Source organism: Phaenicophaeus curvirostris, chromosome 14 (assembly GCF_032191515.1).
Source record: "Phaenicophaeus curvirostris isolate KB17595 chromosome 14, BPBGC_Pcur_1.0, whole genome shotgun sequence".
NCBI lineage: Eukaryota > Metazoa > Chordata > Aves > Cuculiformes > Cuculidae > Phaenicophaeus > Phaenicophaeus curvirostris.
The window spans coordinates 17,590,728-17,608,113 of NC_091405.1; the positions used below are offsets into that span (position 1 = coordinate 17,590,728).

General features: G+C 46.9%; 1 protein-coding gene across 3 annotated transcripts in view; it reads right to left on the minus strand.

The window, feature by feature from the left end:
- The window catches only part of ZFHX3 (zinc finger homeobox 3), a 313,065-nt gene that overhangs the window by 58,728 nt on the left and 236,951 nt on the right, over positions 1–17,386 (minus strand). For all 3 annotated transcript variants that reach the window (XM_069868223.1, XM_069868222.1, XM_069868224.1), the window contains one exon: positions 11,005–11,236. In XM_069868223.1, the coding sequence (XP_069724324.1) occupies positions 11,005–11,236 (232 nt within the window). The remainder of the gene's footprint in view (positions 1–11,004; positions 11,237–17,386) is intronic.

Consider the following 17,386-nt stretch of genomic DNA (forward strand, 5'->3'; position numbering starts at 1 on the left):
TTCAAAGCACTTTTTCCTTTAGGTCAGCCACTCTCCTTCTCCAGTCCTGCCTGTTAGATAAAGACCATCAGACATATGCTCCCACAGCAGGATGAAGCATGAGAGAATCAGGACAGGGATAAGACAGAAACGAACAGAAGGGAACTGGTGCTCTGCAGGGATATTCCCTAAGGGGAGGAAAGGTGCGGGACGTTCTCCTCCAGCGCTGAGCATGACCCCAAGGACTTGCATCAGCTTTTATAAACAAATGATTTCTTGCAGAGGGCAACAAAGCCTACACTGTAACTCATAATCATCACTTTCAGTGGCAACAAGATGCAAAGTCACCTTCCAAACAGGATGACACATTAGTGTGCTGGTGCTATAGGTCTGAGTGCGCAAGCTCCGGAAAAGCTCTCCCATGCTTGGCTTCTCTCTTTGGAATTGCTTTGGTTGACCAGGTGTGAGAGAAGGCTGCACTGGTCACAGCAAGAAGTGGCACAACTGAGGGTACTCTCCTTGCAGGACTGACACTTGGAGGGACAACGTTTTGTCTCTGAAGAGCCAAAAGAAAGACCATGAGAAGGGACATTACCTCTCCTTCCCAAGGATCAAAAAGCACATGGCAAATGTCAAGGAATTCAGTTTCACAACCATCTTGAAGAGTACACAGATATTCTTGTTGTTCCATGGATCAAACCCTAAATTGAGCAGTAACATGTGTTTATTGATCCATGTCAGAACTGTGATGTTGTCCAGACTTCTGGAGTTTCAGTCCCATCTTTTAACATCTCTGAGAACTGCTGAAACAAATTAGCTACATTTTTTATAACCTGTAAGTCAAAAACGTTTAAAGCATGAAGACAAAGCTAATGTGGGCTTCGCATCTTTGCTAACCAAAGGCCCAGAAGTCTCCTGGATGCTATCTTGCATCCTCCATCAGCTCATGCAGTGTCTTCCATTACTACTTCAACTAAACATCTAGACAGAGCTTCTCACTGAGAGCAACTCTGATGCACAGAGCCTGGAACCTGTATGGAAGACACTAGAGATGAGCTACTACTATGTAATACTACGGAGATGAACACCATAAATTCGGGTTGACAGTGGAGGAACAGTTGTTGGAGCATGGGTGTCTCAAGTTACTGGAAGCTTGCTTTTTCTCCTTACCACTAGAGTGTCAAAGCAGGGGCTCAGTCAGACACAGCACCTGAGCAAGTGCAAGTTTTGGACAGGAGCTGCACAGTTGTGCTGGTTAGACTCTAAACATGAGCAGACTTGGCTGCTAATATGAATCCTGTGTTGCTCACACTGACATCTAACCCTTACCCAACACATCCTGAGACAGGGCTGCAGCATCCACTGACGTTCAAACTGCAACGTCTTCAAGGCCTTACTGATTCACCCCAAATAGGGAAAGCCCTTCAGTTTTGAGTTTAATCTGCACTGCTGCAACTACCATCTTGAAGTCCTCAAGAGGACAGTTCCCTATTCTAAAACTGAAAGAGAGAGAGGGGAGAAGAGAAAAAGGGAAGAGAAGAAGAAGCTGCAGCTGACACTGTCAGCAGAGCTTTTGGTGCCCAAACTGAGTACCAAGGGCGAGACCGCAGGGACAGAGACACAGCTCTTCTGTCCCCAAGGAAACAGCAGATGCTTGAGCTCAGGAGAGACACTATGCCCTGACAACCTGGTTCCAGTCTGGTTCTGGAGTTTGTTTTGCTGAGGAGAAAAAGGTAGAGCAGGAGAGGGACCAGTAGCTTCCCAACATTTTCTACAGCAACTGGTGATGTTTTCCCCTTTACTTTTCTTAAGTGGAAAGGGCTTTAAGATGCAGTCGAACAAGAAAAACATTCTGGAACAAGTCAAAGCTTCCTCTCTTTCTGCTTAATGAAAGCCATGAGCTCCCAGTGACAAGTGTCTGCTGGAGCTGGATGGGGAGTTTATGAGATTCCTGCCACGTTTCAGTGATATTACAGCGTGCCTTTGGTCTGCCTGCCCCAGCCCAGCTATCTAACCACTTCCTTCCCGCCAGGCGCCTCCCATTAGAGAGTTTCATTAAGCGAATGCTTGGGGTTTGTGCAGATTTCTGTTACCCACCCCCCCGCTTCACCAAGGGCACATGAAAAAAGTCATGATAAACTTTAATAAAAACAAAATTAAAATGATTAAACCTTTCATATCCTTTAGAGATTATCTATTCACCGCTGGTTGGTCAAAACAGAGCAAAGGCACAACTGCTTTTTACTTTAAACTCAAAACCAACCCCAAAAAATAAATAACAAAGGAAACCTGCCTCTGCCAGATATTAAAGGGGAACCAACTTTATCCCTGCATTCTGCAAAGCCAGACCTCAACAGTCCCATGGTGCCCTGTACGCACAAAGACAGAAATATTCCTGCTGGGACAGGAATAACATTCTCCAAAGTTTGGGTAGGGAAAAAGACACAAGGAAGAAACAGTTAGAAATTATGCTACAGAATAATACCAGGACAGAAAAGTCCCCTTCTGTGGATGCAGAAATCCTCTAAATGGATAGACTTTCTTAAAGCATGTGTCTCTCCTCATCTCTTCAGACTTTCCAAAAGAGCTAACTCTGTACAGCAACCACGACCCACGGCTGGGAGATGCATGTTTGCTGGCTTTTGATAAGCATTAAAGCAATATGAAACTAAAGCAGGACCAAAAGCTTCCATTCGTCTCTCTGTCCAGCCATGAAGGAGAGAATTTTCTACCTGGACATCCTCCAGAGAAGAGACCCTGTGCAGAAATACCACTACTCCCACTGGGAACTTGCTGGAAAGGTAAAAGGTCCTTAAGCCATTCAATCCACAAAAAAATGAAAAAATTCCAAGGTTCAGCAGAACAACAAAGAAGAAGGCAACGAGCTGTCCTCTTGCTTTAAATGAACACACATGACATGAGATCTTGGAAAACAAGATGATAATCCTACTTGTGGGGGTATTTGGTGGGGTTGGCACAGAGATCAGAAATGCTGCAGCGAAGGGGAACTGCGAGTTTAATCAGCTTAACATACAGATCGCCAAGAGCTGTTTTCCTCTTTGTTGCTATTTCACGTATGTTATTGCACCATGGGTGAATGTTTTCTCAAACCAGGCCGACAGCTTGTATTACTCTCTATGTGTGAGAATGAGAGGACAGAAGTGGATTTCCTCGTCAGACAACAAAGCCGCTGCCCATCCCCAGCTGTAGGGAACAGCCCCCGGCAGAAAGCTGGGTGCAGGCGACAAGGCACCCGATGGCCTCCTGGCACCCTCTCAACTACCTGCTGCGGCCAGGCTGCTGCAACCCACACCAAGCATCGCTCTGACGATTCATGTACTGATGATTTGGTTGGATTTACATGCAAGACTTCAGAAACAAAGACTGAGCAGGCTGCTGCCTTCAGGGGGTTACAGATAACATATTGGGAAAAGACAATATTGGGTTGCGGGAGCGGGAGAGAGGTAAAAAGCCCGAGAGAAGCTAATGAAGCTGGGCAGCATTTGATGTTTGCACACAGGAGCTCAGATTGTCATTTGGGTTGGCAGATTATTAAATGTGTCAATCAAGGACAAGCCTGGAAATGGCAAGAGGAAGCATGTGAAATGAGGTTAGCTGTTAAAACACCAGAGGAAGGGATCGTGTTTTGAGGAGGAGGGGGTGACTGGCAGAAGAGGAGCTTCTCTGGCCATAAGAGGCAGAGGTAGCACGAGGAGATGGCATGCAGAACACAAATTGGGAACTCTTGCTTGCACCAGAGGGGAAATTTTACACCAAATCCCTCAGTGTGCACCTCACACCTCGCTCTTCCCTAGCCTTCTGCAAGGGCCACATGTTCCAGCCAGATAAATCTGTGCACCGCCAGCAGAGCCAGAGCTGTAGCGTGCTTTTGGTTGGTAGATACTGTAGGGTAAACTGTACGCTGCTCTCCTGCAGACGCTGTACAAGAATACACTTGGAAAGTTTTTAATTGTTCTGAGCAATTAAGTCCCATGGAAAAGTGGAGAGAGGCTTACAAAAGCAAACTAATTACTCCTTTATGAAACCCTCCATTACCTCTATCAGATGTAGGAGAGCAACATGCGTGTTCCTCCAGCATTAGCAACGACCGCATTTTCTTTAATTGAGACCAAGTGGAGGACATCAGATCTTAATAAATATGAGTTATTTCAAGCAGGGAGAAATATAATTTGGCACTACCCATTTTCATTTCAAAAGTCTTAAAGTTCCACTGGAAGTACAGAGCCTGCAATCATGAAAAATCCACTCCAAAGCAGAATCTCACATCCCTGTTGTAACAAATTAAATTAATAATTACTCCATGCTTGATGACTGTGAATGAGAACTGCCTTGCATGGTTGCCCACTCTTCAAGGTGAGAAAATAAGAAGACCGTTCCCCTCATAGGAGGTTTCTGTGGAAGATACCCTTCCCTTTCTCCATTGTTTTACTTCATTGTACCATTGGGCCAATCCTGACTCCTAAAACCAGGGCACGGCCACCAAGGGAAGGGAGGAACTGCAAAGCCTGGACAGGACAGAGGGCAGCGAAGAGGGTAACGCATGCCTCAGGACTTCCAAGTCACAAATTTAACCTGACGAATGCGGCTAAGATCAAGCCTCCCTTCAGTTGAATAGAAAACTTCTTCTCCAAGAGAAACCTTTTCATACTGCAAACCACATCCTGAGTGTTTCTTGAATAAATCTGCTCCCGATCACACGGGAACTTGCTTCCGTTCCCATTTACCATCACCTCTCTCCTGACGGCGATGCCTTCCCATCCCTAGTGCAGCTACAAAACTACTTTTAAGAAAGAGGAACATTAGCAAAGTGTTTCATATGACTCAGAGTGAAAACAGAGGTGCAAGCACCGTATGAGCATCCAGCTGCCTGCAAGCCCCACAGGCAGAGCCAAGCTGTGTTTGGTAACTACTATTTTTAAACCACATGGGGTTTTCTCATCTGGCAACTGCTCTAGCTATACCTCAGTTCTGTTTACATACTTGGTTTCATTAAACATTCACATCCTGATTTCTAGTCTACACTTCGCAGCCCTTCAGAAGGTTGAACACTGAAGTACAAGGATGATGCGGATGGACAGTGCATCCCCCTCTGCCTGGGGGGTAGAGAGAGGGGAAAAGCGGGGCCCACAGGGTGTCCCCTCCTCCTGGGGAGCTCCGGGAGCCAGCACCTTTAAAGGGGTTACCAGAGCAGAGCTTTACAGTAAAGTTATTCCTCTAAATAATTGCAAGCAACCCATTTTGAGTGGGGAGAGAGGCCGGTCCCTTGTTGTTTGCTGGCAGAGCGAGCAGCGTGGATGCTCCAGCTAGGCCAGGAATGGGAGGACGGGCAGGCAGCGATCCTCCTGCTGACACTCGCTCCAGCCCTTTTCCTGCCCAAACAAAGGGGCTTTTGACTGCTCTTGGCCGAGTTCAGCAACAGCTTCCAGAAAGCCTGCCCTCACTCTTCACACGCGAGGGCCCCAACAATGACTTTGTGTGTTGGAAGGAGATGGCTGCTAAGGATCTGGCAGAGCCTTGCAGGACTGCGGAAACCGTATGTCCACTACTGGTTCTCTGCGGCGCAATGGGCAGCCTACGGCAGCCCCTTGCGGTACATGTCCAGCAAAATAACTCTTCAAAAATTAGTGCTACCTCTGGTGAGCTTAGCCTGGTCTGAGGGGAACAGTCCCGTCTCCATCCACAAGGACGAAGAGCTCCTCCAGAAACATGTGATGCTAAGAAAAAAATCTGGAGGTGCACTGAATAGAGGATAATCCTATATTTTTAGCTTTCCTATGGATTTTCACAGTAAGCATGCAAAGCTTTGTAAAATAGTCAATAGAATGACTCATGGAGTTGAGAAGCGGTCAGCATTTCCCACTGTTACATGACTTCTCCACAAGTCACCTTATTCGTGACTCTGTAATGGCCTCCAGCACAGCTCTAGAGATCAAAATTTGACTCTATTTGGGTTCCTACGTTTTTTGTTGTATTTTCAAAAACATTCCCAATAGCCCCTCAGACTGTGTCCAGCTTGTGGTATTCAAACTACCTTGGAAAAGGAGAATAAAGGTGCATCAGGATGATCAAACTGAAACTCCTGGGCATCATACAACTCTGGCCCAGGCACCCCATGTGAGGCTGTCCGAGTTATGAAACAGGATGCCTGTTCTCGATGCCTTCTAGAAGGAAACACTTTTAAAGCCAGAATGAAAATTTGGTGCAGGTTGTTTCACTCTTATTCCTATCATTATCTTATGAGTCATAAGTGCATCCATCCCTACATCTTGAGAACGTTTTGTTTTTTATTGTGGGCTTGGGGTTTTTTTCTTCTCTAAACCCCCATCATTAAAAATCAATTAGCTGATGGTAACGTTATACAGATGCTTCTGCAGCAAGGGGCTGACATCTGCAGTGGCAGCAGCTCAGATACTACAGCAATAGATGTCCAAAAATACCCCGCAGAGGAAAATAAGCCCCCGCCCCTCAAACTGTATTCTTTCTGACCAACAAAGCAGCTGAACGTCCAGCCCGGGCCCACTTCCCTGTCTCCCACATAATTAGCACACTTCTCAGAGCAAGCATAAAAGTTTAATTGTCTTTAATTATCCAGTTCAAGGAGGATTGAGTTTCTTGCCTGATGTCCATATAATTTCCCTGCCAACGACTTTATCATCCCTTTACTGGAAGTGGAGTGCAGCTTCTAAAGCTCTCTTCCATAAAAGACACAAAAGTTTCAGTGAAGGCTGTGTTGCTGGCACAAGCGGAGACAAAGGTCCTTGTGTCTACAAGGCTGTTGCTGAGGCTGTTGCATGTGTTTTCTGCGAGGTGGGAGGGAATGAGTTGCAACTAATGTGCAATCAAGAACCATCACAATTACAAATGTAAATGAACAGGCAATTGGCACTGACCTTTGTAGATTGTTAGAGGACTAATTAAGGTATGATCAGACACTTTCTTCCAACACATTGAGATGCATCTACACAAGCAAATACCTACGCAACGCCCTAGAGACAGCAATGCTTTTTCCTACATGCTTGCACACACCAGCGAGTACGTACACACAGGCAGGCTCGGCATTTAACCTCGACATCTGCTCTCTGCCGCAGAGCAAACAGGACGGAGCGGGAAGGGGAACAAGGCAACTTCACTCACTTGGTCTGCGCAGTCCCACTTAACACGAGGCTACAGCACGAGGGCAAGAGCATTACTGCAGCCAGCAGATTTATGGAAGGCTGGGGTTGAGGAGATTGGCACAAACTGGATAAAGTTAGGGAAAGAAAAAAAGTGATAATCTTTCAGCATCTCTAGCAAAGCCACAAAAGGTCTCTGGCAGCAGCAGGAGTGATTGTGGCTGCTGTGTGCCAGCTCCTTGCCTTGGGTCACTGCTGGCTCAGGACTCTGCCCTGCACGCAGCAGCAGTCGGCTGGACCCCACGGTCCCCTGGGAACTCAGGACCTCTTACAATGTGATCCCTGGTGCCCGTTTGCTTGTGGTCACAGCACAGCAGGACACAGAGTGAGGAGAGGGATGATGTTTCACACTACTGTGGGGGCAAAACCAGCAAGAAAACACCGCAGCACAAGAAGGGAACGGTGTTGTACAGCTCAGCCCTGCCCTGAGCATTTGCAGTTCCACAGGGAGAGAAGGCAGGTGCTGATCAAGACCCTTCTCCAGACCTTGGCCTTGTCTGTTGGGTTTTGAGCATCGCCCAGGACGGGGACTCCACAACCCTCCTGGGCAGCCAGCCCAGGGCTGGGCCACCCTCTCAGCGTGGGGTTTTGCATAAAGTAGAAGAGATGTGAGGATTAAAATGGTTTTAAGAGTCCTCAGAAAGAGCAGTGATAACAAAAGAGGACTCACTTTGGGAAAAAAACGCAAGCTAATATTGTATTTGTAGTGAAATAAAATCCAAAACAAATACAATTAACTAAAAGGGGACGGTGAATCACAACGATGAATACCAGCATCAGAACAAACCACTGCTCTTCTAACGCGGCAAACAAGTAAAAAAAAGTCACTGTCCCTCCGGGCCCCCTGAGAGAGCCATGTCACAGATCAGAAAAGCACTTTCTGCTCAAGGTGTCTGAAGCACAGGGAAGACTTTCTCGCATCATCCGTTACCACCAGAGATTCTTCATCAAAAGGCGGCGAGCAAAGTCTACCTACCTCTCAGAAAAGAACAATAAAATCACCATGGGCATACAGCAGAGACATCATCGGATTATGCAGGAGGAAGAAATGCTGAGCACCGGCTGTAAACCCTAAGTGCAGCCCTGCCATGAAGGAAGAGTGTTTCCCAGGCTGGCAGCATCAAGACCCACCAGGCAAACCTTCCTGAGCAGCGCGTGCTGCTCTCCTGAATGGGCCTAACAGTCAAACACAGCAGCAAAGTTCAAAACCAAGAAAAACCAAACTTGTCAGAAGGGTGAATTTAAGCCTAGGTATGTGCATATTCCTGCTCCACATCACTAACACCCCAAACTAGAGAAAAATAACAATGGCAAGCTAAATAATAATTAACAGCAACATTTTATAATGCTGGAAGTTCAAACATCACTGAAAGAATGGACAGTATTAGCATACTTGAGACAGATCTTGTTATGTATGAAGAAATTACACTGAATAAATCAAAGCCAGGAAACAAATTACTGTTGTGGCCTGCAAGAGGCCAACCTTGTCCACTGCAAGGACCATCCTGGGTGCCAGGTGATGCTCCTGCCTAGAAGCAGAGGCACCAGCTTGGGCTCCCACCAGGGCTGCCCAGCTCCGGCTTGTGGGATCCCGACGCACCTTCCTTCACAAAACTTCCTCAGCCCAGCCACTGGCCTGGGGCAATGGGGCCACCCCACTGCATATTCAAATTGATGTTCTGATCCTGTAAGGGGATCAGAATAAACAGGAGACGAAAGCATCCATTCTGCCTGACAGGGGCATTGCAGCTTCACACCCAAATCCAACTCCCGTCACCGTGTGGATAACTAGACCAGTGTCCTGTGCCTGCGGCCACCAGTGCGTGGGCAAGGTGTGCCTGCTTAGTCTTGCTGAACAATGGGCTGGAAGAATGTTTAAAAGGAAATATGTTAGGTCAAAGCGACCTGAAAAACAGACCAGAAGTTCTCCCCCCTTCATACTCTACAGAGTCTTATTCTTACTTGCCTTTTTAATGTCTGAAATAACATAGGACAAACAAATTCTTAGTGTTGTCTTTGCTGCTGGTTTTTGCTGAAGAACCAACAAGCTTAAAGGAAATTATCTCAAGCCATTTGAAAAAGTAAAATATTTCTAAACTGAGATTTCTTTCTGGTGACTTGTCAGGCCTTTCAATTAAAAAAAAAAAATCATTTTTAAACTGGTCAACAAATCCTTTTTGCTCTCAGCTACTCAGCTTCTGCACTCCCAGTACCTGCAATGTCATAATCCTGTCAGACCCACAGGGTAAGATAAGGTTTCTAAAGTAAAAGACAAAATAAACAAAAATTTCTAAAGTAAACAGAGATTTTCAAGATTGTTCTGTATATCACAAAAGGGCACAGATGGTTTCTCCTCGCTGTTCATTTTGCTTTTAAGAAACCCCACAAACCATACAACACTGGTCAACATATCCTTTTGAAATGTGAATGTTTTTCTACAGCAAAGCCTTGCAGAGAAGCGGAATGGCTCTAAGAGCTGCTGTCCCCTCCGGGATGGTGCAACAACCATAGCTTGCTTTCACTGTCACCGTGACCTTTGGGAAAGCATATTCTGCGCCCTTGACTCCACTGGGCCGCTGAGTTCACAGATCGGTCACTTTTTTCCATAAGACTGAATTTAACTCTTAATGAAAAATCTCCTGTTTTACTTTTAGGGTGATTTGCAATTATTCCAGATCCTAACACACATAACAGCGATGCAACCCAGGTCTTAATTCAACAGCCATTTCTAAGATCTGCATATGCTCTCCTCCAGCTGGTGGTGCTTTCCTTTCTCAACGCCTTTAAGCTAGGATCCCTTTTCCTTGTCTCTATGTGCATTAACTGTACAATCCCAGTTCCTCTGAGCGCTTTTAGGCAAGATTTAGTCATTTCAACAGCAGTCTTGGAGAAAGGTCCTGGTTGAAGTGGAAAGAAGAGTTGTGAAGGCTTTCACTGGCACCTCCCCGGCTCCAGTGTCTTCACATCCCTGACAGCACATATACCAGCTGACTTGCGCTGGCTCTCCTCTGCCTCCTCCAAAGAGGACTTAATGAGATCTTGCTTTCTCCTAACATAAAAACCTTCTCAAACCTTGAAATGCTTAAATAAAGTACAATCTCTGTTTTGCCCAGACTAACTGTCCCCTTTGAGGCATGTTTTCTCTTGCCAGCCTCACAGCTGCAGTCCCTTTCCTATTATCTGCTCTTTCTGTATGTGCAAATGCTCTGTCCAAGCCCTTCACTTTACCCATCTTGTCACAAGGAGGTGTGGAAAAAAGACAAACACCTGCCCCTTCTCCTGCCCACCCCTCTCAACCAGCCCCTCCTCCCAACCTGAAATACTGAAAACCGATGAACGAGTTGGGACAGGTTTGCACTGGAGCTCAGTTCATCACCTGACACATAGGAAAGTATCTACAAAAAGTATAGTCCAATAGTTTGTTACAGTTGTCCAAATGTGATGGTATCTTTAGACGCATATATTACACTGTTTAAGACAGTAACGGGAACAAATATGCATTCTTTTACATGTCAAACTTGGATTTCACCCCATTGGAACAGAGGGGACCACTTGCAAGCATGAAACAAAGCACACGCCTAAGTATTTGGTGCTTCACAGCCAGCACTCACAAACCTCGTGAGGCAGAGCTGGATGCTGCAGGTACTACAGGGGTCTTGTCCTACTTCCAAAACATTACTGTTAAGCAGCGAGCATCATCCCCACAGCAGGGAGCAGAAACAAAAAAGTCACTGAGCTTGCCACAAAACTGGGTCTGATGCTGCTGGTCAAACCCTGTGGCGCAGAGGAGCCAAGAGCCCGACCCTGTTCATGCAAGGGAGGCACCACTCACCCGCCTCGGCAGCTGGGCACTTGCGGATGGTGAAGATCTGTCCCAGGTCTTCCTCCTCTTCAGGGAGGCCTTTCTGGAGGTGCTGCAGCTTACGTAGGCTTTCACTCCGCTGGTGTTTCATGGAGCGCACATGCTGGATAAGGTTCAGCTTGGCCTTGGTGGAGTAGTTACAGAGGACACAGTGATAATAGCAGCTTTCACCCTCCACCCCGCTCTCGTGATGCTGAAGGTGCTGTGAAGAACAAAGTAGAGAGATGTGAATTTCTTGTATCGTCTCCAGTCTCCCTGGCTTATTCTACTGTAAATTGCTAAAAGCCACCTGGGTATTAAGTAAGAAACCACTTTTTGACAAAGGCACAGTAAGATCAAGCCTGTTTATTCTCAAGGCACCCTGCACTCTCCTGCTTAAAAGCAAGAAAAACATAACACACCGAAATGAGCACAGAAGCAAAAATAGTGAGATAGTGCAAGAAAATACCAGATCCAACATTAACAACTATTCACAACGTATGCATGGTTAATTCTTTCATATTTGAAGCTTATCCCGGGAGGTGATCCAACTTCATGTCAAACAGATAAAATTAAATTTGATAAATTCTCATTGAAAACTGAGAAGAATAAAACCAAAGCAATCCTAGAACACAATGAACCCATTAGATTGAGAGGTCCTGGAAACAGTGCATGGAAGCGGAGTGCAGAGCGTGTGCCATCCTATCCATCATCCAGCCCTCTGTTCCCTGGCATCTCAGTTTTACTGCCTTGGATCTGGAAGAGAGCAGCAGCCTGGCCTGGAAGACGGCTGTGACAGCGATTCAGACTGAAAAGCCAATGGTGAGCACGCTGCTGGGTTTCACAGCAAGAGGTAAGCACTGGGAAAAAAAATCTTGTCACCCTCTGAAGCTGTGTATCGCAGCCAATACAGCTAATTCCAGAGTATTATATCTTGATTATTTGACAAAATCTATCAATCGTCTGGCACAGAGGTCTATGCCACTAGGGAAATGAATAGCTATTTTACGTCATGGATCCCAAGGATGTGGCAATTAGTTGTTGAAGCCAGAGGGAAGAATGTGCTGCTAACAGCCATGCCAGTTGCCACGGCACAGCCACACCTCGTTCAGTTTGGGCAGCGGCAGGGCTGAGAGCTCACAGCAACTTTCCCAGTTCCCACAGCAAGGGCTTATCACAAGTCGAGGAAAAACTGATACCACAGTCAAATGACACGAAAGCCTCCTCAGTGAAGGCCATTTGGTGTTTCCACCACCCACCCACTTATCAGCTAAGCAATAATCCGTACCAGCTCCTATCGTCCAACCTCAAGACATCTTTTTGTTTTCTGGGTCATCTCATGAAACTCTCTCCTCACCGTGCACTTCACCCGAAGCACAGAAGTAAGGCAATTCGGACACGATCTCAGGGTTTGTCAATCAAAAATATTGCCTACGTGCAGCCAGGACCTTCTGGTAAAAAGTCTGACGTGTATTATCTCAGTTACAGCTAAGATAAGATTAAAGACACATATTACCCAGCCCTGTGTGCTTAGCTAACACGGAGGAAGGAGAGCCCTCTGAGCCTAGGAATGATTAAAAATAGGATAGGAGCTGATGCTGAGGCTTCTGATTGGAAGGGTGAGGGAAGAGAATAAATGTATTCTAGATCTGGCTAATTAGACTAGCCTCTTTTGGGATCACGATGTATTTAATTAAATTCACTGTAATATTTGAAGAATCCACTAGGGCTCTAATCCCACTGGTGCCCTCAAAAGATTTTTTGCTGTTTTCCCTCCTAAGAACTTCTTCTTCTTCTCATTTCTATTGTTTGCATGCATTACCCTCTTCCTGAGCCAGAAAAAGAGAAATGGCTTAAGACATAAAAACTAAGGTTAGCGAGCCGGTTGCAGGGGACATGTGATTGGTTTGCATGGCCCAGCCTAACCAGCCTTGCTCTGCTCTGCTTAGATCCGAGCAATAAAACCCTGTCACTGCAGGCTGGGGGTCGCCAGGAGATGCACGGCAAGCGCCTTCTCCCATCAGTTGAGAGGTGCATCGGGGAAGCTCCCATCCTACAAACACAGCATCCAAGCTCAAAAAGCGCCAGAGGGCTCAGTACTGGCTTCCTCAAGAAGGCAGGGGACACCCCTAGTGAGCAATTAGAGAAAAATCTGGTCACGGGTTCAAGGAAATACTAAGGACATGGTCTCAGTGGGAACCAGAGGCACAGCCTGTACTGCTCTCATTTAAGAGGGGATTTTAGGAAAACATTTATTTTAAGCTGTTTAATAACCGTGCCTTATTTTCTGCTCTTCTTTTGCTCCCACACCATGCATGTTCAAATATCCCTTGTGCTTGGGTCAGCTTCACCTGGGTGTTGCTGCTGAAAGAGTCAAGACCTGAGGGTGCCGTCACCACCACCACCGCCAAGTCCACCTCGGACATGGCACGATATCGCACGCCTACCCCTGATCCATGTCAGTCTTGCAGCAGAGGAAAGGAGCAGGACAGAATAAGAAAACATGATGGATGAACAAGGACTAGCTGTGAGTTGCTGGAAGTGATGGAGTGCTGGACAAGAACATGTAGTTATTGCCCATCATACTGTTAAGCTTTCCCCTTGTGAGAATTTATCCGTATCACAGAAAACAAATTCAAAATATTAAACCAGAACCTCGTTAGAAGACAAATCAACTTGAAAATCAAAGGAATATATTGTTCCTAGGAAAACCAACCAACTTCTGTCAGAGAACATTGATTTCTGCAAGTCTGGGGGGGTGTTTGCTCCCTCCCTCTCAACGATAGGAAACTTCCAACATCTGGTTCTTCACGCATGGCATGCAAAATATTGATCAGGTTTAGTCAAAGCTCCACTTTAAATCAGAAACAGACAGAGGAACGCTCTGATGGAAACCATACGGCTCACAAGTACGGCTTCCCAGGGGGATGCGGGCTGTTCCTGTATGTACACTAACCGCAGCACAGCACCGTGCTGCTCACAACACCTATTCCTACACACAAATCAAACCAAATCCGGCCCATCTGCTGTTCGGGAAGTGCTCAGGTCCCTGGGCAAAGCTGTGCTCTCGCTCCACAGCGCAGTGATTAGCGCAGGAGGATCCTGCCCAGAGACCTCATCTCCTCCATTTGCCGTAAACCGTGCACCGCCTGTCCCTGACCTTCGCCACAGACCTCCCGTGGAACACCAATCCCTCACAGTGACAAGCACCCCACTGTGGTAATTCCATCTCAACGTCACAAGCTATCCACTCCAGCTCTGCTCCCCCAGGGAACAGCTGTGCTGGAGCCAGACGGTGAACAAACCTCCTGGAACAACCGCCAGTCCCCATCCCGTGGAGGAGGTGCCACCATCTCACCAGGTGCTGGCAGCAGCCAGAGCCTCTCCTCTAGCTTCTGACAAGGCAAATGCTATTGAAGGGTGACTCTGTACCAAAGCCCACTTCCCTGGGCGGCTGCGCTCGTGCCAGCAGCCAGAATGGATTCAGCCCTGCCCCACACAAACTGCTTGACGAGCATTCTGGGCTGGTTTAGGGAACATTGCTTATCGACCACCTCCTTCCTCTAGGTTTGGCTCGAAGATGTTGGCACATTCAGAGGGTCTGAACGCGAAGACAGTTTAAATAAGCAAGAGAAAAATTATAGCTTGTGCTTATACACGCTGCTGAGGGCCAGAAGACAGTAATCAATCCCTTTGGGGCTCGCACTGCGCACAGCCCCCAGTGCCCCAAACACAAGAGGAGGGAGAGGGAGGCGACCACACGCAGGCAGCACCCACAGCAACGCTGCCCACAGCCAAGGGCAGGAGAAGGGGGTGCGGAGGGCATGGGACAGACTCGCCAGGGCAGGAGAGGTGTCTGTGTGAGCCCAAGCCAGCACGCGTGGGTGGGGATGAGCTGAGTCCCGCTGCACGGATGGACTGACTTTACAACCCTCACTCTCTAACATCTGCCTTCAAATTGTTTTCTTCTAATAAATAATAGCATAATGAATGCTCACAGTGTATGACTATGGAAATCTGATTTTTAAACAAAGGAATGACGCTATATTCAGTTTCTTTCTCTCCATCTCCATCCTTCACATCCTTCTAACTCTGTTTATTTTACCATCTATCTTTTCCCCATCTAACATGAGTATTTTTCAATACTCATGGAATTTAACATGACAGATTATTAATCAGTCGGACTGTAGGCAGCCCTCCCCACCCCTATGCCATGTACTCAGTCTTCAGAGCCCAGTCTGTTGTAACCAGGACCGGGGATCTTGTTGCCACTAGCACACACATAATGAACTCGCTGAGTACTTTTGTAGGTGTTACTGCAGTCAATGTTCACCATTTAATCTGATTTCTAGAAACTTTTGTACTTCTACAATTTAAGAGATGTTAAATCTGTATCTGTGCAAAACCTCTTCCGTATGAAGCTTTATTACAGTCATCATGTAAAGAGTCCAAGTCCTACAGTAATACAAACAGAAACCCCTCCCTGTAGTGCTGTTGCCAGAAGGCACAATGGTATTTTCCAAACTGTATTTGCTACGTTTAGCGATCCGGTACTGTTCTGAGGGATATCTGATCTGTAACCCTAGCTCACTTGGGAAATGCAATAACCGCTTTGAACTATCTTGTGCTTCTGATATTTATTATTCATTAGAAAAAAAGACCCAATTTCTATGCAATCTTAACTTCATCTTGTATAATGCTTCCCTTCTGGAAGGCCCAGGGGGACAAAGCTGCACAGGACAAACCCACACTGACAACAGGCGTTGGTCTGCAAGCAGTAAGACCAAACATCTCCGCAAGTGATGAGATCCCACCTCCACCCTCTGGAAGTCCTGATGGTATAAAAAGCAGCAGAACATGTAAGAAAACTCTCTGCAGTCTCAAGGATGGACCCCTTCTTCTGCAGACCTCAAAATTACAAGAAGTAGCAGAACAAGACTCCTTAACTGCCCCCAGCAACAAGCAGCCTGTGCTCTCCTGCTCAGCTCTCTGGTGCGTAACCACATCCTGCACATATCAAGGTGTCTGTAGGTAGGAATCACAGAATCATTAAGGTTGGAAAAGACCTCTTAAGATCATCGAAAGTCCAACTTTCAGCACAACACCACTGTGCCTGCAAAACCATGGCCCAAAGTGCCATGTGTACATGCTTTTCGAGCCCCTCCAGGGTTGGCGACTCCACCGCTTCCCTGGGCAACCTATGCCAATGCTTCACCACTCTTGCAGTAAAGATTTTTTTTCCTAATCCAGGAAAAGCAGGTGAAATAACAGGCCTGGGGCACAAAATCCAAAGGAGGAAAATGCATGAAAGCCATACAACAAGCAGAGAACCAACACTAACAAAAAGAAAACCCCTGCTCACCACCAGCTGGCTAACAGGTTCACCACAGCACTGACCTGGATCCTGAAACATCCGAATCCGAGATCTGTGCAAGAGCGCTAATGGGGACAGGCAAAGCAAGTCACCGCCCTCTTGTTTACACAAACATCCTTCTGCTTACCAGCTCTGATGCTCAGTAAGGCCATGTGGTGGAACGGATAATTGATAAACTGTCTGGAGAAATCCCTTCCAAATCACTTTTGATCACTTTCTCCAGCTGGCTCTCACATTACAGGACAAGCCTGCCACAAACGCAGAGGCCACTGAACTACAGAGAGCTTGTTTAAGAATGCTCCACTGAAGTTATCAGTCTTGAGCATCTCTAGGGGAGGTTTTTTTTCCACATATAACACTTCTTACCACTAGAACTCAGGATGACGTCTGTTCTGTTAGAATGGGTAAAATTAGTAGTGATTTAGAAGAATCTACAGATGCAGCTGAGAAAGATGGAGCCAAAAATCTGCAGGAGGGTTACAAAAGCTTTGGAAGGGAGCACTGCCTTCGACTTGCACTGCTCTTACTTCTTCCTGCGAGCACTCATGCCTGACCAGCACCACGAAAAGACACAGCAGGAGCCCCGCTGAGCCCACGGTGCTGTCACACAGAACCAGGGGAGCACTGCAGAGGTTACACGAGATTTCAAACCGCAGAAGGTTCCTGTGAAAGCCAACACCAGCACACCCTCCCGCGATCAGGAGGAGGTGCTGGAGGCATGCCAGCCCTATGAGCACATCCTCAGTACAGAAGGATGCCCAGGGATTAACTCTTCCTCAGGGTGAAGTCAGACACGGGTAATTAGTAACAGACTTGGTAGGAAACATTTCACACGCCAGCAAGAGCCGTGCCTGCGACAATGCACTCCCGGGGAGCGAGGCGAGACATGACCCTTACACCAGAGCCAGAGGGGAGGCTACAGGTCGTCCTGGAAAGGGCCCAGCCCCTGCAGCAGACCTCAGAAGCCTCGTAAGCATCTCTTGGCCCCCAGCTGCCTCT